We start from the raw sequence: 22,972 nt of genomic DNA on the forward strand, positions 1-22,972 counted from the left end.
TGGTACATTACCGCCACCAACTGGTGTGGAGTGTGAACAACCTCGAATCATACCAGTTTGTCTTCATCTCTCTCTATATATATACCATTTAAACCAGTGTGCCCACGTGGAAGTGGTGATACGACTCTCTCCTCTCGCTTGTTCCCACTTGAGCTTCTCATTTCTCCTGCCTTCATTCAGATTTTGTAAAAACAGCTTCCTTTACATTCTTACTCCCATTACTTTTTATCCCCCTTCCTTCATTTCTGCCGCATTATACCCCTTATTTCTGTCCTACTGACATGAAAGACGTTTTCTGGCATTTGTCATATGTGCCATTTCATTTCCTTTAACTTCATAATGTGCTGATACCCATAAAGTGTTTGCTGACTCTCTATCAAAAAGTCCGAATAACTGTGCTGTAAAGCGGCCAATGATAAAGGTGAATCTGAACTTACTGTTGTTTTTAATTGTCTTATGATTGCATCGACTGAACTACTAAAAGTATTGAAAGCATTTCTCCTGTGTATGCTGGTCACATCTTTACGTCAAATGGAATGTAAAACACAAAGACAGGACCTCTCTTGGGTCTTACTTTTCTAACTTCTGGATAAAGATAATGAAAAAAGACTTAATTAAACTAAACCTAAATGCAAGCTTCTCATATGGGCTATATTTTAAATAGCATAGTAATAATAGTGAATGAATCCGGATGGGTGCTTAGCGTTGCATCACTATTACCGCCTGCAGGTGGCGCCAGTGGACCGCTTCTTACATGCAAATCTACCAAGGAGCAACTTCTGCAGGCTACAGCCTTCTGCTTTATCTTTTAAAATCATGTTCATCGGTCAAGAGTGAGCAAACATGGGTCTGTATGAATATATGTATGAGTTGTATACATATCACACACATGTTTTGTATAATATATACAGATATATTAGTAAAAATAAAAGATGTGGTACACCATTAAAGCTTCATACGCACTGTATTTTCCACATTTTGATTACACATATAATAAACTTTATGGTATAAAACAAGTAGAAACAGCTGAAGCAATCATTAAATCACCTTTTTCTTTTTGCAGAAATTGAACTTACAAAGAAAGCACACAGCATGGGACACAATAACTTCCCGAATTCTCCAGCAATGCAAAATGGAAAAAAGCTATAAATTACTGAGAACCAATAGAAAATCTTAAGCAGCATAAAGCAGCCCTCAGCATAAATGGAGGCTACAATATGGTACAAAATGCACACTGTGCAAGTAAAGACATCTTTGAACCAAACTGAGGGCTGTCGGTACGGGTAAAGGTTTTCACACCACCTACATGTTTTGTCCAATACCCAATGCATAGGATGAGTACAAGGTCAGCAAATGCCACACACTGCAAGACAGCGCATGTGTGTCAGGCAATGGTAAATGTCAAGCATTTGGATACAGAGTGGTTAATCTGCAAAAACCTACAGTACATTAGCCATGGTATATCATACAAGCAGAGAAGTTGATAAATGTTGCCCACGAATGTGTTCGAAATAGGCCGGCTCAGATGGCATATTGTTTTGGTTGCTTCTTCAGGCTCATGGATCTTTCAGTTTGTGAAATCACATGAGTGGCTCTGTTGTTGAGGAGTCTGCATTCATGAAGAACATCTGTACAGAGAAAAATACATAAAAAGTCAAGGAATACACTATGCATCTAACACTGTTAGCAACCGGCTAGATCTCTAGGAATAGGTCTGCAGATATTCTCTTACCATTAAATTGCTTATAGGCTTCTTCAATAATGGCATTATTAGATCTCTTTATCTCCCAGTAACTATCTTCCACCCATGGCTTGCAATCAGGATGTTCAACAAGCTGTCCATTCTTGTACAGACCAGCTAATCATCATTCAAAAGAGGTAAATATCAGTCTCGGTATATTATACAAGCAAAGGCAAACACAAGTGCATCACAACTATCAGCAGTGCCATAATCACCAAATTGATCCAGCAAACAAAGTGTGACAACAAGCTCATTAAAAATATACCTTTTATGGTATCATCAATGTCCTTGCATAACTGATACAGATCGCTTCCACGCCCGACAACTCTTTCACCTGCAATTTAAGCAGATTAATTCACTAAAATACGAAACTCTTACAAGTTAATGTTGAACAGTTAAATGTCCAAAGAATGAATGGGGGAAAAAAACTTACCATCCAGCACTTTGATATTGGGGAACATCTCGAGAACTACTGCTCTATATGAAGAGTTTCTGCACACTGGCATAAAGAAACTTAACATGAGTTCATTAATAGAGAATTTTCATCCACTGGAATATGTTCAAAGTCACCAAAATTACCTGGATTAGTGTAATTATAGGTGTTGTCTTTCAGACGTATATTTTCTAGCTTTCTCAAAGAAACAAGGCAGTGTAGGTTCTCAATACTGTTGAAAAGCAAAACAGACATGCTCTTAAAATGCCTAACAACATAGTAACTTATGCATAAAGCTTTTATCCTTTTACGTCAGTAACACAGCCGCTTGTGACATATTCACATTTTTAATCACCTGCAGGGAAAAAAAAGACATTCAGTGGTTATTTAGTCTTACCTGGATATAATATTACCAGCCACATTTAAGTTCTGTAAACCGTCACAAGTGCGCAGGGGCTCTGGAAATACAAAAGCAGTGACCAATTTATGAGAAATTTTAAAGCCTTTTCATGACAGTAATCATCTTAATAATGCAAGAAAAAAATAATGTTTTTCTTCTGAAATTGTACCTAAATTGGAGACCCTGTTGTTAGACAAATTGAGTACTGAAAGAAGCCGTAGAGATGCTAAAGGAGCCAAATTTGTGATATTATTTCCAGAGAGGTCCAGTCTCTCCAGGTTTATACATTCCCCAATGCATCCAAGATCATGTATACCTACAAGACATACAATTTAAATCATAAATGAAATGAAAATTTTGCAGAATGAAATGCTAATATATTATTTCCATCTTACCGAGGTTTCTTAATTTGAGAAACAATATCGACTCCAGATCAAATTCCCCCGTACGTGACTTGAGCAGCACGGCAGTTATCCTTTCATGGTCTGCATCTGAAAGAATATGAGTCACAAGACTTCAGCAGAGCAAAGCATATTTATTTTTCTTTTCGCATGCACCCACTGTGTCATTGTTCGTGAGTCAGCACTGCAAAAGAAAACGCTGGAAGCACGGTGTCTGTTCTGCTTACGGTATAAGCAAATAATCCAGGCAATCATCTCTAATAGGAAACAAAAAAAAATCAGACAAGCAGTTTCTGAATTTCATATCTGGCTGCACGCTGGGATGTCCTCTTGAGGATAGGGTCACAAACAGATGTGCTGCTGGGTGGTATTATCTTGCCAGTTGTATGCATAAATAAAAGAAACCCAGGGAGTTATATTTGGCTTGATTCCCTGAGGCAGTGTCAGCCAGCTCTTATTAAGAGAGGTAAAAGGAAATCATGGTTGACCAGAGATGATGATGATAATGATGCTGATGTAGGGCTCTGTTATTTTCTTGGTCATCCTCTTATTACATTTTCAGATATGCAGCACGATTTTTATTTACTTATTTACAAACTAAATGAGCACTGACAGACATGGATTTATATCCTTAAATATGACAGAGAATGGATTGGGTGTAAGCAGGGACTAATGTTTTGGACTGCACCTGCAGAAAGAAAGGTCATGATGTTTAGATTACCGCACAGTCGGCCAGCAATAACGTTACAACTTGTTAGCAGAGGCATTAAAGGGACTTTGTTAGCCCATGTTAGCTATATTCGTGGGACAGCGGCTGCGTGAATTAAATCATGAGGATGATTCAGCCGGATGAAAGTGGGTGGGTTCTTGAATATAATTAAAAACGTTCCCCGTCTGTTTTATTTTTTTATTTTCTCATGAGATGATATAAGCAAAATGTTGTGTAACAAACAAAGAGGGGTTATGTTGTAGCTGAAAGCACAGCTACCTAGCATAAGCAGCTAGTGGCTAGCATAGCGACGTAGCAACAAGCTACCCATCACAACTTACCTTGGTCCTTTTCTCGCTTGGAGTCCATCCTGGGCAACTTTGCTGCCTTCAAAGCTGCCTAACCCGGTAAAGAGCTACACTTTTAACCAGTGTGATGGTTAGGAGAGGTAGTGGCTCTGTGGGGTGAATGTGAAATTATCATCTGTCCTGGTGTGCAGTCAGGACACGCTCACTGTACTGCCGTGCTGTAAATAGCACGCAGGTGGATGAGACGGACCTCAGTCTCCGCAGCCGGCAGAGGGATGGGGGGAGGCGATCATCTGCGGTGCAGACTGCTGAAAGAAGCTGTACACCTGCTAAATTAAATATATAAATAAGAAATGCATATTAAATGCCGCTTCCGTGCAACAGGTTCTCGGGTCAATTAAAAGTTGTGGTCTTGCTACTGTGCCGTCGATAATAACTATGCTGGGCTTTCTGTATCTGTGGTATGCTACTACTATATATTAAATAGCAGAATAGTTATGCGTTGTACCAAATGGTAATTAGCAGCAGTGCATAAAAACAAGTTTTTCTCCTCGTAATTACTCTACGTATAAATATAATATTGGGCTTGTACTGTATTAAATCTCAGGTGGACATATTGTAATATTAAATATCATTGGCATAGCCACCTGTAAGATTACTTTTATCACTGTATTTACTGTGCATACTGCAGGTTAATAATGTATATATTTTTTTTAAAAAACGAGCAAAAAAGTGCCCAAATTTTACAATTTAGCAAGTGGACTGGTTGCAATATTAAAGCACAGATTACATCTTATCAGTGATATCAGTCATAGCCTGTTCGTAATACTATATAACACAGAATAAGAAAAAAAATGTTTAATTAGTGTGTAATTAAGTGGCCCCAAGGTGAGGTTACATCATCCCTGTTGCTAGCAGTTTCTAGTTCACAAGTAGGCCTTTTTATTTATTCATTTCTTAGCTCCGGTCCCATTGGTTTGTCTGGACTCCGGTGGACACCATTTGGGTACTTAAGGAGGAGAAACAGATCACTTTGCACTCCTTGGGGTCAGCAGACAACATCCACTGGCTCCGACTTAACTGAAAATCTTTATTGTTAATATATATTCTTGACGCACCTCATCTACTTTTGCAGTCATGGAGGACATCGACTAGAAGGACACCAGTACCCTTTTTTAGGAGTTTGCAACGATATAAATTTATCTTGTGCGGAGACTTTGTCTCTGCGGACCTTCTAAATGCCTTTCATTGAGAAAAGGCTTCGGACATTCAGTGCTGTGAATGTGTACAAGCAACAAATTACTTGATCAAGATGGGTAATAAACAAACGATATTTACCGACGAGCAGCTTGATGCTTATCAGGTAAGCTTGTACGTCAGTTTGTGTCCATACCTGTGTTTGGAATCTGGATTTCAAGCAATTCATTCAAGTGAATAATGTTTTAATGTCTTAATTATGTGCAGCCAGTTAAACACATTACTGGACAACTTTGAAGGCTAAGTGAAGTAAAAATCTCGGTAAAATTAAACATCTTTTTTTGTGATTATTGCACTCCTGTTGTTAGACTGATATAACACAAATCATCATTTTATTTATCTTTTTATTTTCTCACTTATTTAAAAGGGGGAAAGTCACTCTAACCCCGATCTAGGAGCTATTCGGTGGTCCTAGTTCCCCCATCAATGTAATTCATGACAGACAAAAAAGAATTTCCTACCACAGTGTCCTCAGCTATGGCCACATTTTTATTTAAATATTGATAAGCAGATAGCAAAAGGTTTTGATTTCATTCCAAACTGGAGGACATCATATAAACTGATCATCTGAGAAGATCTGACCTTTTGTTCCCTGTAACAAAAATCCAGGTTTTCCCAGGGAGAAAGACATCTTCATATGCACAGGTTTATCATGTGATTCGCCGTGGACTTAATAATTGATGCCAAAGCCAGCGATGATGTGCCGTGAAACTCTACTCTCAGGACACAGTTTCTCAAGAGCTTCTCTGGTTACTTCAACTACTCCTAGAGTACCGTTTCTGTTTGTCTAACAGTTGTTATCTCTAGAGTATCACTTGAATTTAAATCTCTCTTCGGCTCAAATAGATCATTGGATACTGCATCAGCTTGCTTCATTCACCAGGGAATTTAGAACTCAACAGCTATAATTTAACCAGCATGACTGTATTGCCATTTCTAAGTGTCAGCACATTGTTATCTCGTGTTATGGAGCATAGCAGGTAAGGTTGACTTTAGTAGGTGTATCAGTGAAAGCAAAAGGTGCTGTCCCTGCACTCTGCTTCTAAGACCCAGGGGAGTAGCTCAGACAGAATTCATACAAAAGACAAATGTAAACTGAGGTGCCCCCGGTAGAGCCGTTGGATAATGCGTGTGCCAGCACATGCATGTCAGACAACAGCAGATTATGTTCTCATGTACTTAAACGCATCATCGTTTAGGAGAAACCAGACACCTCACTCAGCGTTTTACAGTAATGATTCTTCACAGATGTGTCATTGTGAGCATTTTATGCAAATTTCGATTACACCTTAAAGGATTTGTCATCATGAGCAGCGCTATAAAAACCTTCAATTCAAAGTATTTGTTTTTCACATGTTGTTTTTCTCTCACTGCAGGATTGCACGTTTTTTACTCGGAAAGAAATTCTGCGGTAAGAGTTTGATGAGGTTTTTTTTTTTCCTTTTTATTCTAAAAAATCGCTCGCAGATATATGTTGCACTGTCATTCATTTAAACCACATAAATTCACCACTTACACCGACCATAAGAAGATGCAAATATGTTGTTATAAGACTTTCTTTTATTTTCCTGGGGTATGTCTTTGCTCTTTGAAATGTGTGTGCTTTAACTGGGTCAGGATTTGGCATTTAATAGTGTATGTTAAGTTGCATGCCATTCTTTCATCACGTGGCTTTGTATAAAATAGATCACTACACTACAGGTCGCATACATGACCAAGATTACCTTGGTATTCCTGGAGTTGGTTGGGTTGTTTGCTTCTGATTTGCTGAATTACAGTAAATCAAAAGCTGAGTTTTGGCCTAGAGACACAAGTAACTTACCAAGCGGCATGCATATATTTGTGTGTGCGGTTGTGTTGTTTTATATCATAAAATTGTTTCCAACTATGAGTTTGAGTGTTAATGGTATAGTGCTGTGACGTATGACCCCAATTATATATACATATTTGTTAACATTGTAACCTTTCACTATACTGTAAGTTTTCACTTGTGACCATTTTGTTGTAATATTTTGGTTTGAATCATAGATAACAGACCTAGAACAAGATTCAGAGATTTGCTGAAATACATGCAGTTTGACAGCTGAGCAGCCAGAACAGACATACAATGGATATACAGATGTTTCACTCAGTAAACGTAATGTGCATTATGATTCATTTCATATACAAAATGCATATAAATCTGCATAGTGTAGTACAGTGCTGCTATTTATAGTGTAATGGCTCCATTCCCTCCTTCATTCAATATCCAACCCAGTCGAATGTTGGTCTCTTTCAGTATGAAACCGAATACAGGCAAATATACCATTTAGTCTATGAATGGAAAAGTATGTGGATTTAGGATTTGTGGACATTGCTGTTACATGCAGGTGTTTGTTAGTGCCGATCTGCAAGGTTCTGTCCGGTAGCTGTATCTGTAGTATGTGAGGTAAACCTTTTGAAAGTCATGTTGACCTTTTGACTGCCGTATCGTTTTCAGAGCCATCCAAAAAGATTGTCACATTTCTACTTTAACATTAAAAAAACTAAATCAAATAAATATAATTCCATCTAGTGATAGCACTAGTTGTCACGACTCACTGGACGGCTTAATTTCTCCCCTGTTGTCGCTTATCCACTTGATGACAGGCACAAATGACTCGCTTTTCTCGTTAACGGAAGTGAGCAGTTATCTTGGTCCTCCTCATTGATATCAATTTGACCAAGGCTAGTAGTGCTGGATAGTAAAGAGAGGTCATAATAGGGTGCTAAAAAACACTTGTTTCTTTCTTTGGATTTAACTTTATTGACATTGCACAAAAGTATTCAGAAAACAAAATGCAATTTGGAAAAGAAGATACATTGTTCATTTTTATTAGAGGAAGTATGTGACATATATGAAAAAACAGTTAAATTTAAACAGGTTTACTTGTTTCAGTAAACCTCACTTGTTCCTAGCAGTCTACCAGTGAAACTCAGTCACTTTGACAGGTTTATGTAGTTTAATTGTAGTAAGTTTGTTCTCAAAGACTAGTGTCCCTGTTGATGAATATCTCAGATATGCCCTGAAAGTACTGACTTAAAAGTCAAAGGTTTGTTTTCTTTTTCTAGGTTGCATGGCAGATACCATGAGCTGGCTCCACATCTTGTACCAATGGACTACACCAATGAACCTGATTGTAAACTTCCATTAGCCTTAATAGTCAACATGCCAGAATTAAAGGTACCCCCATCGCTGTTTTAAAGCTCTGTTTTGTCAGTGTGAGCAGTATGCTTGTGTGTGTAGAACTGATTGTTAATATCACCATCTGACTGTACTCCACTACATTGTGTGAGCTTTTGAAAGTTTATGTGCCGTGAATTGCTCTAACTGATTCTAAAAGTAAATCAAAAATAAATTTCAAATGCCATTTTGCATACTGTGACATCTCAGCCACATTTACCTCAGCTTTTCTCTGAAACAAGCATGAATGCCATGCCCTTTAATATGAAGCCCCTATTCCCCGCAGAGTATTACCACAGAGACTCATGATGCACCCTTCCTCTCGGCATGATTGGCCCTTGTCTGTAAAACTGTCACATTGAAGCTGGGTTATAAGGATAGCAGAAAAAAGATGAAGAAGACTAAAGACACAATTGGTCCTCTACAACTTCATGACCATAAATATGTCATCATATATTTTATATTTCTATTTAGCTGATTATTTATTGACCTCAAACTTTACCCCAGGCAATAACACTTTCTTATTTGGACTCACTGAACTACAAACTCTGATTTAATAGCGTTGTCTTGAATATCGTGAATATGCACTACCAGTCAAAAGTTTTAGAACACCACAATTTTTCCAGTTTTTTATTGAAAACTATGCAGTTTAATGTCTCATTGCACTCTGAAATGAAAGCATTGTAAAAATAAGCAGTTGAAGTTAAAGGGAAATCATCAATCAATCAATTTATAGACCAAAATGTATTCTACACTTTTGACTCATCAAAGTAGCCACCTTTGGCAGCTGAACACACCCGTGGCATTCTTTCTACAATAAAAGTCAAATATCCTTCAGAAAGTTCTTCCCCATATCTGTTGCAGAAGTTCCCATAAATGTGTGGCACTTGTGGGTTGCTTTGCTTTCACTCTTCTGTCCGGTTCATCACAAACCAGCTCAATGGGATTTAAGTCTTTAGACTGTGCTGGCCACTCCATGTTTTCAAGCTTACCATCTTGTTCTTTTTCCTTATGTAGTTCTGGCATAGCTCAGACTTATGTTTTGAGTCATTATCTTGCTGTAGGTTGAACCCTTGACCAACTAGGCACATACCAGAGGTATTGGACACTCATTCCCCCACCTCTTCCCCCTCCATTGAGCCATCACCACCATCAAACACTTCACCTACAACACCTCCCTCCACACCCCACACCAAGGAGTATTTCACACCACCTTCTCCCACTACAACTCTTCATATTCATGAAGCAGATGTGAGGAAGCAGTTTAAGAGTCTGAATGCTCGAAAAGCTCCTGGCCCAGACGGTGTGTCTCCTGCCACCCTCAGACACTGTGCAAACGAGCTGGCCCCAGTGTTTTCTGGCATTTTCAACTCCTCACTGCAGGCATGTCATGTGCCTGCCTGCTTCAAGTCCTCTACCATAATCTCAGTCCCCAAGAAACCAAGGATCACTGGACTAAATGACTACAGACCTGTGGCTCTGACATCTGTGGTCATGAAGTCATTTGAGTGCCTGGTTCTCTCCTACCTCAAGACCCTCACGGCCCCCCTCCTAGACCCCCTGCAGTTTGCATACAGAGCCAACAGGTCTGTAGACGACGCTATCAACATGGCTCTACACTTCATCCTGCAGCATCTGGACTCCCCAGGAACCTACGCCAGGATCCTGTTTGTGGACTTCAGCTCTGCCTTCAACACCATCCTTCCAGACCATCTCCAAGGCAAGCTTTCCCAGATGAATGTGCCTGATCCCATCTGCCGGTGGATCACTGACTTCCTGACGGACAGGAAGCAGCATGTGAGGCTGGGAAAGAATGTCTCGGACTCCTGGATCATCAGCACCGGCTCCCCTCAGGGCTGTGTTCTTTCTCCTCTGCTCTTCTCCCTGTACACTAACTGCTGCACCTCCACCCACCAGTCTGTCAAGCTAATCAAGTTTGCAGATGACACCACCGTTATTGGACTCATCTCCGACGGGGATGAGTCTGCCTACAGGAGGGAGGTTGAACGTCTGGTGTCCTGGTGCAGCCACAACAACCTGGTGCTGAATGCCCAGGAGACAGTGGAGATTATTGTGGACTTCAGGAAGCACACAGCCCCACTCCCCCCCATCATCCTGACTGACACCCTCATCACCTCTGTGGACTCATTCCGCTTCCTGGGTACCACCATCACCCAGGACCTGAAGTGGGAGCCCACCATCACCTCCGTCATAAAGAAAGCCCAGCAGAGGATGTACTTCCTGAGGCAGCTGAAGAAATTCAACCTGCCAACACGGACGATGATGCAATTCTACACCGCAATCATCGAGTCCATCCTCACCTCCTCCATCACCGTGTGGTACGTTGGAGCCACCATCAGGGACAAACAGAGACTGCAGCGTGTTGTGTGCTCTGCTGAGAATGTGATTGGCTGCAGACTCTCATCTCTGCAGGACCTGTACACCTCCAGGACACTGGGGCGTGCAGCTCGGATCACAGCTGACCCTTCTCACCCTGGACACAGTCTGTTTGACCTGCTCCCCTCAGGCAGGAGGCTCCGGTCCATTCGCACCAGAAACCTCTCGCCATAAGAACAGTTTCTTCCCTCTGCTGTTGGACTCATGAACAATAACCATATGACTGTTCCCACCACTAACACATGACCCTACACTGTGTTCACTGCATCATTCCATGTTTGGCACTGATCACCACCTGCACTCATGTATATATCTATCTACTTAGCACTTTTAATTCTTATTTTTATGTCTATTTAAGCGTTATCCAACAGTATGTTTGCACTAAGTACCACAGCAATTTCCTAATGTTGTAAACCTGCTCAACATTTGGCAATAAAACCCTTTCTGATTCTGATTCTGTTCTATTTGTTTCATCCCCCAATCATAAGCTGCTACTCCCTTTATTCTATTGCACAATACTCAGTGTTGGGAAGGTTACTTTTAAAATGTATTCCACTACAGAATACTGAATACATGCCCCAAAATGTATTCTGTAACGTATTCCGTTACGTTACTCAATGAGAGTAACGTATTCTGAATACTTTGGAATACTTAATATATTATCATGCTGTTTACAACTACGTGAATGTCCTATTGCTGTGATTTATTACTGTTACTGAAGGTCCGCGGCTCCGAAACGTAGTAAAGGGACCTCTGGCTAATACATCGGGTTCGTGTCGGGCTGGTAGCCGAAAACTAGCTTTACTTTGTTGTCTGGGTCAACTTTGCTTGCGGGAGACAGAGAGGCGTTGAAAGGCTGCTCCAACGGAACTTATTTTTTCCGGAGGAAAACACGAACACAGTGTACAGTTGAGTCTTAATAGCTTACTTACAGCTGGGCTCCTCAGGCACTCTTCTTGGCTGCAGTGGTTATTATTATATTTACATGCTTCCAGCTCCCGTTTTTGCTCCGTGACAGCTCGGACTTTTCCTTTCTCTCCCTCCCTCGCTCACAGACACATAACGGGTATGGTAGTCCATTCTCCCTGCAGCACGGACTACACTGCCCATGAGGCTACATGCTTTAGAGCTATGCCTGTAGCATTCTGCCTTTTAGCTTAGCACAACAACAACAACAAAAAAGCGCTCTCTCACCCAGGAAACACGCAGAGAGAGAGCGTCAACCTGTAACCATGGCAACCGTAACGCTGCCGCCTGGAACAACAGAACGTAGCTGTCAAACAAACCCAAACAATCCTGACCCGCGACAATATGAAACAGGGAAGTACCGCCGTGTATTCCATTTATTTCAACAAAGTAACTGTATTCTGAATACCACCTTTTTAAACGGTAACTGTAACGGAATACAGTTACTCATATTTTGTATTCTGAATACGTAACGGCGGTACATGTATTCCGTTACTCCCCAACACTGACAATACTATGTTACTTTCTAGAATCGCCTGCACTGATAGTTAAGTTATTTATTCTCCAGGACACAGTCATATATATATTACTTCGTTAGAGTTATTTGATACTATGTCTTGCACTATCCTACTACTGTATATTACTGTATACTACTATTCTTATTGTATGTATTGTATATCTTATTCATCTGTTCCTCTGTCTCTCCTGCTGCTTTGAGCATGTACATGACAAAAGAATTTCCCTCAGGATAAATAAAGTTATTCTTATTCTTATTCCATGGTGGAGCTGTTGCTCTCAGTCTCCAAATCACGGCTGAAACTGAGAGGAGACCGAGCGTTCTTTATTGTGGCTCCAAAGCTTTGGAATAATCTTCCTCTTCACATTAGGCAATCGACATCAAATTTTGATTCATCACTCCATAATGGCTGTGTTTCATTGGCCCAGGCAAGCCTCTTTGTCTTATACTGACGTCTTAGCAATGGCTTTCATGTTGCAACTCGTCCTGTCAAACCTGCAGCTCGAAGTCTTCTCTTCACAGTTGAAACTGAGGCTTGCTTACTACGACCACTTAAAAATGTTGTCGTGTGAGCCACCTATCACGGAAGCAGTTAACTCTGAGAAACTTGTCCTCTGATTTAGTTGTGGCTTTGGGTCTGCCAGACCTCTTCCTGTCAGATTTTGCCCCAGTTTCTGAGTGCCTTTTGATGGTGAAGGAAACTCTACTCACTGACACCTTGACTTTCTTTGCAATTTCTCTGTAAAAAGACCTACATTTTTAAGTGTTATCAACCCTCTTCCACTGTTAATCGTCTTTTTCTCGCCATTTTTGTTAACCCATTTTGTGTTCCCTTAAAAAGGACTTTTCGTATAATTCTGAAACATACATTATTTTTCAGTTTTGGGTTACCTACCTTTTTTTTTAAAACCTCTGGCAGTTCACCTATTCATTGGACTTGAACGACCTGAATTGCAATAAATAACTGGAAAAATTGGGGTGCTCTAAAGCTTTAGAAAATTTTTTCTTATTAAAATATCTTATGTACGACATTGTAAATGTGTAGGGCTTTTTTGATGATTGATTTTTATGTTTAGATGTATACAAAATTCTGCAGTTAAACACAATCATGTTTTCTCTCCAGGAAAATCCATTCCGCAACAGGATCGTGGAGTCATTCTCAGAGGACGGGATGGGAAATCTTAGCTTCAATGAGTTTGTGGACATGTTTTCAGTCCTGAGTGAAATGGCTCCTAGAGAACTCAAGGCCATATATGCCTTTAAAATATACGGTAACATTTCAAAGCATCTGTACGTTATAGAACTTCATGAATTAAAATGTTCTAATTCTAACTTCTGTTGCTGATGATAGATTTCAATGTGGATAATTACCTGTGCAAAGAGGACCTGGAAAAGACTCTGAATAAGCTGACAAAGGAGGAGCTGACTCCTGAAGAAGTTGAGCTGGTGTGTGAGAAAACCATTGAGGAGGCAGATTTGGACGGAGACCACAAACTTTCTTTTGCTGACTTTGAAAATATGATATCCAGGGCCCCGGATTTTTTAAGGTAAATAAATTCATGTTATTGCAACAACATTTTAGGATTATGATGAATGAAAAACAGAATTGCACTCTGGATTCCTCCCACAGTCCAAAGACATGTTTGTTAGGTTAACATAAAACAACTGGGTGGCATGTCATTACTTAAACCATGTCATGCAGACATGTCTTAAAAAGAAGAAGGCCTAGATTTCAATCAAAATTGAGGTAATTATAATTGGCCCTAGAAATCTTACAAACATTGTGCCTAATCAGGTACTTATTCTGGATGGCATTACTTTGGCCTCAAGTAACACTGTGATGAATATTAGAGCCATTGTTTGACCAGGATTGTCATGATCGGCTGGCGCAGACCGCACTTTGAACAGAGGACTGAACTGCAGACGCTTAGAGACAGGACTGGGCTTAACAAAAAGTGAGCCGTTAATTTAGGCTGGGTGAAAACCAAACAAAAACACAAAACAAAAGGCAAAATGAGACTCAGACTAACAACAATCTAAACTCTGAAGTACATGGAGCAAGGAGGGAGATAAACTGACGTTCCGGCAAGGGACAACAGGGAACTGACACAACGAATACACAGGTGATTAGAAGAGCGGAGACAGCAAGGAAACATAGCTGAAACAAATAAGACACAGAAACAGGAAGCAAAACTAAACACAAGCACTTGAGACAACGACTATCAAAATAAGACAGGAAACTCATTTAGGCGCAGGCTAAGATACACAACTTGACATGGGAAAACAACAGCACACACGGCAGACAGAGCGAGCCAGGGAGCTAGAGATGAGAGAGAGAGCGACAGAGGCAGACAGGAGCAGAACGAAAACAAACATGACACAGAGAGAGAATAAACAGAGACATAACCGGGGAAACGGATAAATAAACACAGGACAAGAGGGACGAGACAAAGACTAAAGGAACAGACAAGAAACCATAAATAAACCTTAGAAGCAAAAAAAGGAACTAAACTGAAGACTAAACTGTACAAAACTTGAACTTAAAACAATCTTCATCATGCAAAAGAAAGAATCATGAATCCAAAATAAACTCAAAACGCTGGGTCAAAAACAGGACCATAAAAAGGATATGACTGCTTTCTTTTATTTGTGCAGTATCCCTTTACAGAGAAATGATGAAAAACCAGTTCATGTATTCATTACTGCTGTAATTCAGTCATGCTGGTCTAAAACTTCTGTAAAAAGCCTTCAGTTTATCCAAATTCTGCAGCAAAAGTAGAAACAGGAACTAGAAACAGAGAGATCACATTTCTTCCATATTGGCTTTTCTTCACTGGCTTTTTGTTAAGTAGGGAATTGAATTTGAAATCCTTCTCACTCCTAAGCAGAGTTTTGAATAATCAGGCTCTATCATACCCTCCCAGCTGATCACAGCAGATTGCTGCCCCTTACTGAGCCTTATTCTGCTGGAGGTTTCTTCCCATTAAAAGGGAGTTTTTCCTTTCCACTGTCACCAAGTGCATGGTCATAGGAGATTGTTTGAATGTCGGGGCTTTCTCCAGAATACTTTAAGGTCTTTATCTTACTTGTTGTTGTAATTTGGTGCTCTAATAACTAAACCTGAATTGAATTGAATCTTATGTATATGCTTAAACTTATTTTGTGTATTTTACATTGTGTTTAATTATGTGTCTATTAATCTATGTCACCACTGTTGATTAAACTGTTATCTTGTCTATCTTGGCCGGGACACTCTCGCAAATGACATTTTAAAAATGAAGAATCTTATTTCTCAGGTTGAGTAAAGGTTAAAAATGTTTCATGTACAGCAATTGTTACTTTTCTAATAATCAACTTTATTATTTTTTCAGTACCTTTCATATAAGAATCTGAGAGGGTTGGATGGACAGTTTCTAAGTTGGCTGGACCTCAAGATTTTACCTGAGCCATGTCCTGATCACAGCACAGTGGTTGTCTGTCACTCTCCATCGTTCCTCTCTGACCTTTACTTCAGTTGGAACTTGAGAAGATGGATTCTGATGATAGCAAATTTTCTAAACTTTGTAATTGTTTAGAAACCATGAAAAGGCAGCATATCAAATGTTTGAATTTGATGCTAAAAACAAGAAGAAGGGATAAAAAAATGAAAAGCGAAATGCATTTGCTATTAATTGTACTACATAATCTAATTAAAAGTTCAGAGAAGATGTTGTCTTCTCAAAGAGATGTCTCTCTATGCAAGGACAAAACTACAAACTGATACTGAATGGCACACTGTGTTAAAATATTCAGCAGTGAATATCATTGCTTGGGCTCAGGAACACTTTCAAAACCATTATCAGTGAAACTACATTGCACATGATTCCCTGTGAAGTCTTTCTGCAGTAGCACCTCCAGAGACATCCAGTATTTATAGAGCTACAGATAAAACTTGAAACACAACAGCAGGATTAAGGGATATTCTATAGCTATGCAATAAATTAAGTATTTATGTTGTTATTTTGCTCGTACTTTGCTTGAATATAATGACAGTCATGTTGTACTGTTCTCCAGTTAGATGAAGGGCTTTGTCATCCAAACTCTTTGTGGTAGCTTTCATCATCTGCCATTTACACAAGATGTCAGTTACTGCCATGTTTTGGATATGTATTTTATAGTACTTCATGTAATGTCTTGTATTTGTCTTCCTTTGAATAAATGTTGTTTTCCAGTGTGCTCTGACTTAATGTACTTGTAATTTACTCATATCAAAATATGAAGATGTGTGCACATTAAAAATCAGGAAGCATGCGCTTCAGCTTAGCCTCTCATGTGAGCTATAATACATTTTTAAGGAGGATGTGATTATTAAGACAGAGCTGCCTTGTGTTCACCAGCCTGTGAACATCCTGCACATTCGGCTAATTTCAGCAGAAAGCTGGAGGAAATGGTTTTGGCTATGTTGGTTGATGATTAACATGTGGTGGTTTCTTGGCTGGAGGATACAGATTTGCATCAGTAACACATGGTGTATTGTGTTTTAGATTTCATGTTTAGCTCGGTAGTTCTTATGAGTCATACTGCAGAATTGGTTGATAGGTATAGCCATAGATGCAGACCTTCACAGTCACTAAGCAGCTCGGGTCGGCTGAGGCTTAAATCTGATTTTTCTTTCTTTTTTGGCAAGTGCAATGATTGCAAAATGGTCTTGACAAGTTGAAAGACGGCCTTGGCGAAGTGCTGAGGTGCTCAAATACAGAAAAGTCACACGTAGAGATACCGTTTGATGTTGTGTGTTTTGTGGAAAGCATTTTGGTATTGGTAACACAAACTGTAAAGTGTTGTGAGCTCCTATGCCACCACAGGCCCAGACAACAGGCAGAAAAGGTATGCATGGTGCATCTGAGCAAACTCCATGTTTATGTGCAATACCTCATCTGGATAAAACACAAGTGCAGCAGTAAATGGAATGAATTCTCCTCAACTGTAATCTGAAAAATGAAGAGAGGGGATACTGAGGGCCTTATTTTAACTCACAGTTAAAATCTGCTCAGTTGTTGTGTTCAGTTTAATAAGCAATCATCAGAGCAGCTAGTTAATTCTTCGGTGTCTTATCTGAAGATTCATTTATGAGGACAGCATCAAATATTCAGGGCAGTAGAGTGCTGATTGCAGAGCTTCATTAATGACGAGTGTCACAGGGAACATCTGTTAGTTATGATCTCGGCAGAGCCACTTTCTGCTGCAGTGTGATTATGATGCTGTAAAACAGCCATTACTTTAAGCAACTGTTACTGAGGGTGAGAGCGGCCCAACAGAGTGTGAAACCCACGCTGGTTTCACTGTTTGAGAGCTCAATTTGATCTGATTTAAGCTGTCTCGTTTTGCTTTGACAGCATAGCAGTGAAGATTTCTCGCTTTTCTTTAAAAATGAAATAACTTGTGAACAATTTCAAACACTTCACTTGAGCCAAATATACATTCAAAAGTGTACATAAACCATAACAAATAATCAGTGACAGTGTTAAGTGAGTAAGCTGTGTGTTTGTTAGTGATTGTTTTGAATATTCTTTATGGCAACTGAGAAAACTTTATCGAGATAAAGACATTAATGACATGTGGGTGAAAGCTCTCACACTAATAGGCAGACCTTCGGGTATTTTTTTTATTATACGATCAACAATAAACCTTCAAGCTTCAACAATTTCATGAGCTTTAAACACAATAACAATTTGTTTACACTGTGCTGTTAGTAACGGTGTAATATGAAATGCCTGCCAAACACATCAGTTACCCTTAAGTGTTTCTAAATGCTACATAGGGTAGTTATTTATATAATTGTAAGAATGTACTGCTTAATCGCTATCAACCTTGCACATTTTGTTATGTCAGTGTGCAGAAATACAGTCAGGCCGTTATGAGTCTTGTCTTTGATAAGTTTTTAAAATCATTACCCCATTTTTTCCAGTGACGCGTTATCATGTAGATCTCAATTGTGAAACAGAAGGCGACAGAAATGCCACAAAGTTAATGATCTACCAAGCTGAATGTTTGATTATCAAGAGCTTTAGCATATCCTAGTCTGCACTGCCTGACTTAAAGCAGGAACTGCTTATTTCCTAACATCTGTCACTGTGTCCTACATGAAATGACACAGTAGCTCTACTTTTCTCAGCTTTTTTTTTCTTTTTACTGCTTCAGAGGATAACCATGAAAGATATACACCAAGTATTCCCTTTATTGTAGTTTTACTGGCCCCAGGAAAAGTATAATTAACAAAGTAAGAGCAAATGATAGAAGATAATAAACCTTTAACCCACTTCCCCATTGGTGTCACAAACAGACGTTTGAAAACTGTATGCAAATAAAGTTTCCTGTGAATGTGCAAAACTGACGGAAGCAGCATGTAACATTTTTAAAGATCAGCTGTAAACACGGTGCCATGAGATGAATTTCCACATACGATAATTTTCTGTGACAACATGATTTAGTGTTTTAAGGGAATGTTCTTTGAGTGAGCGATGGGAAACCATAATCAGAGTGCATTACATGGCCAGGGCACGCTAAAGGTGGTAGCATTTTCATAGCAGTGATAATAGTTGTACGTTGTTGTATCCTGATTTATTTTTATTTATTATTTGCTTCTCAAGCTCCACATGTGGAAATGCTGTCATCACTCCACAGCAGCTCTAAACCACACATCCCCATTTCTTCACAGTGTTATCCTCTTCTCCGTCACCTATAGCCCGTAGACATATCTGCATACATATATATGTATGTACATGATACATGTTGACAGGAAAGTGTAGCATATACGCCCAGGTTTGTGTGCACTGATGAGAAGTAGATGAAAACAGTTCTCCTCAACATAAGCTGCAGTTCAAGGTGAATCACATGCTGTGGACTGAACAGCAGGTTTTTCCCCCTTTACAGTCATACTTTCATTGGGGCCCCTGAAACCTGCGTAGGGCACTGCTGTACATTTTCTCCACCCTAATGATCACCCCGAAAGTAATTATTTAGTAATATTCTAATAACAGTAATGGCATAATAATGATCTTAGAGCCTCTTATATAGTAGATTGCTTTTAATATGACATGCACGTTACACAGTTTTTACCACGTGTAAAAACCTGTTCGTGGAAAGGAAACGACACACGTTATATTTTTAAATAAATACGTTAAAAAACAAACATACATAAGTTCTCATTAAATCATTAATACATAACAGTGGTTTTCCAGAGTGTATTATGTAGTAGTAGTGTGAAATCATCAAAACAAGTAAATGTTTTCCTCAGTACGTTGTACAGTAGCCTCTTTACCATTTCTTCTTGTTCTCAGGGAAGAGCCACTTCCATTTGTCGTTCTGTAAGAGGTAAATAAATTCATTATAATACAAGTATGACACACAAAAGGAATATTTATTTTAATTAAAGTGCTTTGAAAACATTACAAACCTTAAATCCCCAGGATGAGTTGGTCTGTTTGCGTCTCATGTCCTCCAGAGGCTCGTAAGTGTTGCTGCTGGCTTTAGGGTTGATTGGTTCCTTGTGACCACGAATCGGCTCATATGTGAAGTCAGCGGGGGCTTCGCCAGGGACTTCGGCATACACAGAATCTGTGCGCTCCTCTGGTATTGACAATCTAGTGTCAAAGGACGTAGTGTGTGGACTCCCGGGCCTGCCAGCCAGGTGATAAACTGCATTATCACTCAAGTAGTCCAGGCTGTGGCTGCTGCTTGGTCTGCTGCCCAAGTCTGTCCTCTCTGACTGGGAGCTGCTGCCGTTACCTTGTCTGACTGGCCTGGGGGAAAGTCTCGGAGGGGTGTCGGGAGGTGCGTTCAGTCTGTAAGACTGCTCCCCATCAGAACTGCTGTCCAGGAGTGGCAGAGACCTGCTTTTGCTGTCTAGGATGCTGAGCTCCGAGTAAACGGATTCTGGATGTGACGGAGGACTACATCTGCCATTGATTTGATCCTTGGAAGTCGAACTCGAATTAGGTCTGGGTAAACTGTCCTGATGCATGTGTTGGTCTCTGGGTGTAACCCTTGGCGACTGCTTCCTGAGCTGGGCGTACAAAACCCCCTCATGCTCGTTGTTGGTGGCACTATCGAGGTGCCTGCTCCTTCGAGGCAAGGGCGGACCTTCCTGTTTTACAAAACAAGTTTCTTAAAGTCAGTGAGGTGAAATAAATAATGTAACTATTTTCAGCACATTAGTTTGGATAGCAGCTCTATAATTTATTGACGGTATTCACCTCGTGCGTCCTGTTGCCCTTTGGTGGCCGTTTAGGCTGCTCATCTAAACTCGAGTTAATCTGTTTTCGTTGCCTGTTCTTCACAGCGCTGACAGCAGCAACAGGTTTTTCTTTGGGGCTAATCTGGATAACATCATATAGGTCTTCATCCAGGGCCTGAAAGAACAAAACATATCTTAGACCTCTATCTTTCACCTTTGGCATTTAAAGAAAGAACTCAAAAGAAGAGTTTTGTCTCACCTCAAAACACGAATTTGTCAGGTACTCTCCATATGGTTCAATGGGGCTTGTTTTGTAGTAATCTACCAGACTGGGCACTGTGTCGTGTACCTCGGTGTCTCCATAGACTACAAACTGCCCCATTTCATTTTGGTTTATCACAAAGTGTCGACAACGATCCCTGCCTCTGCAACAACAACAACAACAAAAGTTTGTTAAAGCATAGCTGGAGTGAACTAAAATAACATATATTCACACAACTTTCTGACTTTTGAAACATGAATATCCTCCAATAAAATAAGCCACCAAACAAAAGCTTAGAAGTAGCGTTAGAAAATAGATAGATTTGATAGATCTGACACACATTATCTTTAAGACACTTTATATGTACATAAGTAACAATTTCTGGAAGCAAAGCAGTTTACCTTCAACACTACACAACTCCTACTTTAGTGTACTTTAGACTAAACCACCACTCACCTATAGGACAGGATGTACCCGATGGCCTTTTCACTAAGACGGATCAGGAAACAGCCAAGCTCCCTTTCTTTAAGAATTTCTTCAGCATCCCTGTAGACAGACCAACAACAGCTTTAAATTCTCCAAATCCTAACTTTAAAAAGTGTTTCAAAGACATTTGGAGAACATTTACAGGAACAGCCTGGTAGATTATGGGCATAGCGAGGCGGATTGTGTGCTGCACCGTGGAAATTCTATTTTGTTACAGTACCTTTCCATAAACTTGCCACTGCCAATCACGTAAGTGTGCACTGAATGTGGGTGTGTGCTGGAGGAAAGGCCAGTAGGTGCCAGTGGGTGTGTTACCAAGTGGACACTTTCCATCAGAGGAAAGGTTTATTTTTATTTTTATTTTTTTGGATGTATTTTCTCAACATGAAATAAAAATAAAAATAAATACATGAACAAAAAGCCTCGTGTCTTTTTACATTACTACATTACATGTTTTAAATTATATGTAAAGAAAAATATATATATATATTTTTAATGTGGCTTTAGCAGCTTAGAGGATGTTATTTGATTTTAGAAAAAAACTGGGTGTAAAAAATGATTCTTTCTCAGTTTGTTATTTCCATTTTTTTCCGTTTATGAATCCCTACCTTCTTGTGATGAAGCCCAGGAACCAAGCTGGAAGGAGTCCGTTGTTGACCATGAGTGGCACTTGAGTCTCTATGAACCACTTTGATGTCAGCTCCCTGAGTCTGACTTCAGTCCCGTCTGCATTAGGATCCCCTGTTGTGTCCTTTTGCTCCATCCTTGTCCGATCCTGATCAAAAACACACCGTCATCCGCTGAAGACAACCAGCATTTATTCCCCAATGTTTGCTGTGTGGCAGCATTTTAACAGTCTAATTTGCTTATTTTCCAGGAGGCGTCAACCAGCATGAAAGCAGCTCAATGTTCTCATAGCTTTAAATGAAAGTCATTGGCTGCTGGAAAAGTCCGGTTACACCTGTCTGTGTAAAGCGAGCTTCTAGTTTAGTACACAGCATTTATTTGCTGTTACATGATTTAGAGCAAAAAATATTCAAAATCCACATGGTCCTTGTTTTACTCAAATAATACTTTTAGTTTTTATAATCTATCTCTAAGTCAAACATCACATAAAAGCAAGTTAGTCATTAAAACAGTCGGCAACTAGTTCTAATTAGATTTGTAAGCAGTTCTTACCTTGAAGCAAAATTTTAAATAGGTCCTAATGCAGGGGGATTTTGTCTGTTTTTGATCCTTTGGTCTCGACTGTGAAACGCGGCACACCTTTTCAATTCTGGGATACTGTTGTCTGTAAAGTAAACAGCAATTCCTTTCAATCCCTGGAAAAAAAAATATCAGAAAAATTAATTTAATTATGAATAATTTAATTATAAAGTTCATACAATATTCCTATAAAGTATTTAACAGTGGCGAGAGTACATACCTTTCCTTGAGATTGTCACTGTGTGGTTTGAACCTGGTGTCATTTCAGCAAACATTAAAATACTTCTCTTAACTTCTGAACCGTCTCTAATCTCCAACTGAAAGTGTCTTGAGGGAGTATGACACTACATGGGAGATATAGACAGATGACATTTACAATTACACATATTTTTCCACTGGTCTGGAAAGTAGAGGTACATGGCAACGGGCACGGCGCAGTTCAAACAGTTCATTTGCATCAAAAAGACAGCTG

At 39.6% G+C, this 22,972-nt stretch overlaps 3 protein-coding genes across 4 annotated transcripts; 1 reads left to right on the forward strand and 2 right to left on the reverse strand.

Moving 5' to 3' along the window:
- Positions 1–945: 945 nt before the first annotated feature.
- On the reverse strand, positions 946–4,488 carry lrrc61 (leucine rich repeat containing 61). Its single transcript, XM_031747367.2, has 9 exons — positions 4,026–4,488; positions 2,970–3,065; positions 2,744–2,890; positions 2,572–2,632; positions 2,321–2,406; positions 2,175–2,240; positions 2,007–2,075; positions 1,733–1,858; positions 946–1,628 (listed from the first exon to the last, which is right to left on the reverse strand). Exons 1-9 carry the CDS (start codon positions 4,051–4,053, stop codon positions 1,522–1,524), a joined length of 786 nt encoding a protein of 261 aa, XP_031603227.1. The 5' UTR covers positions 4,054–4,488; the 3' UTR covers positions 946–1,521.
- Positions 3,712–16,430, forward strand: cib2 (calcium and integrin binding family member 2). Of its 2 annotated transcripts, none has more exons than XM_031747369.2 (6): positions 3,712–3,834; positions 6,626–6,660; positions 8,340–8,451; positions 13,455–13,602; positions 13,683–13,878; positions 15,703–16,430. In XM_031747369.2, exons 3-6 carry the CDS (start codon positions 8,383–8,385, stop codon positions 15,722–15,724), a joined length of 435 nt encoding a protein of 144 aa, XP_031603229.1. In that variant the 5' UTR covers positions 3,712–3,834; positions 6,626–6,660; positions 8,340–8,382; the 3' UTR covers positions 15,725–16,430. The 2 variants fall into 2 exon arrangements, with proteins under 2 accessions (XP_031603229.1, XP_031603228.1); XM_031747368.2 differs by lacking the exon at positions 3,712–3,834 and adding an exon at positions 5,135–5,355.
- A 2,748-nt stretch (positions 16,431–19,178) lies between these two features.
- LOC116326205 (SH2 domain-containing protein 7) lies at positions 19,179–22,972 on the reverse strand. Its single transcript, XM_031747379.2, has 8 exons — positions 22,721–22,972; positions 22,474–22,616; positions 21,903–22,069; positions 21,265–21,354; positions 20,806–20,971; positions 20,566–20,721; positions 19,767–20,456; positions 19,179–19,675 (listed from the first exon to the last, which is right to left on the reverse strand). Exons 1-8 carry the CDS (start codon positions 22,773–22,775, stop codon positions 19,628–19,630), a joined length of 1,515 nt encoding a protein of 504 aa, XP_031603239.2. The 5' UTR covers positions 22,776–22,972; the 3' UTR covers positions 19,179–19,627.

This window comes from Oreochromis aureus, linkage group 7 (assembly GCF_013358895.1).
Source record: "Oreochromis aureus strain Israel breed Guangdong linkage group 7, ZZ_aureus, whole genome shotgun sequence".
NCBI classification, from domain to species: domain Eukaryota; kingdom Metazoa; phylum Chordata; class Actinopteri; order Cichliformes; family Cichlidae; genus Oreochromis; species Oreochromis aureus.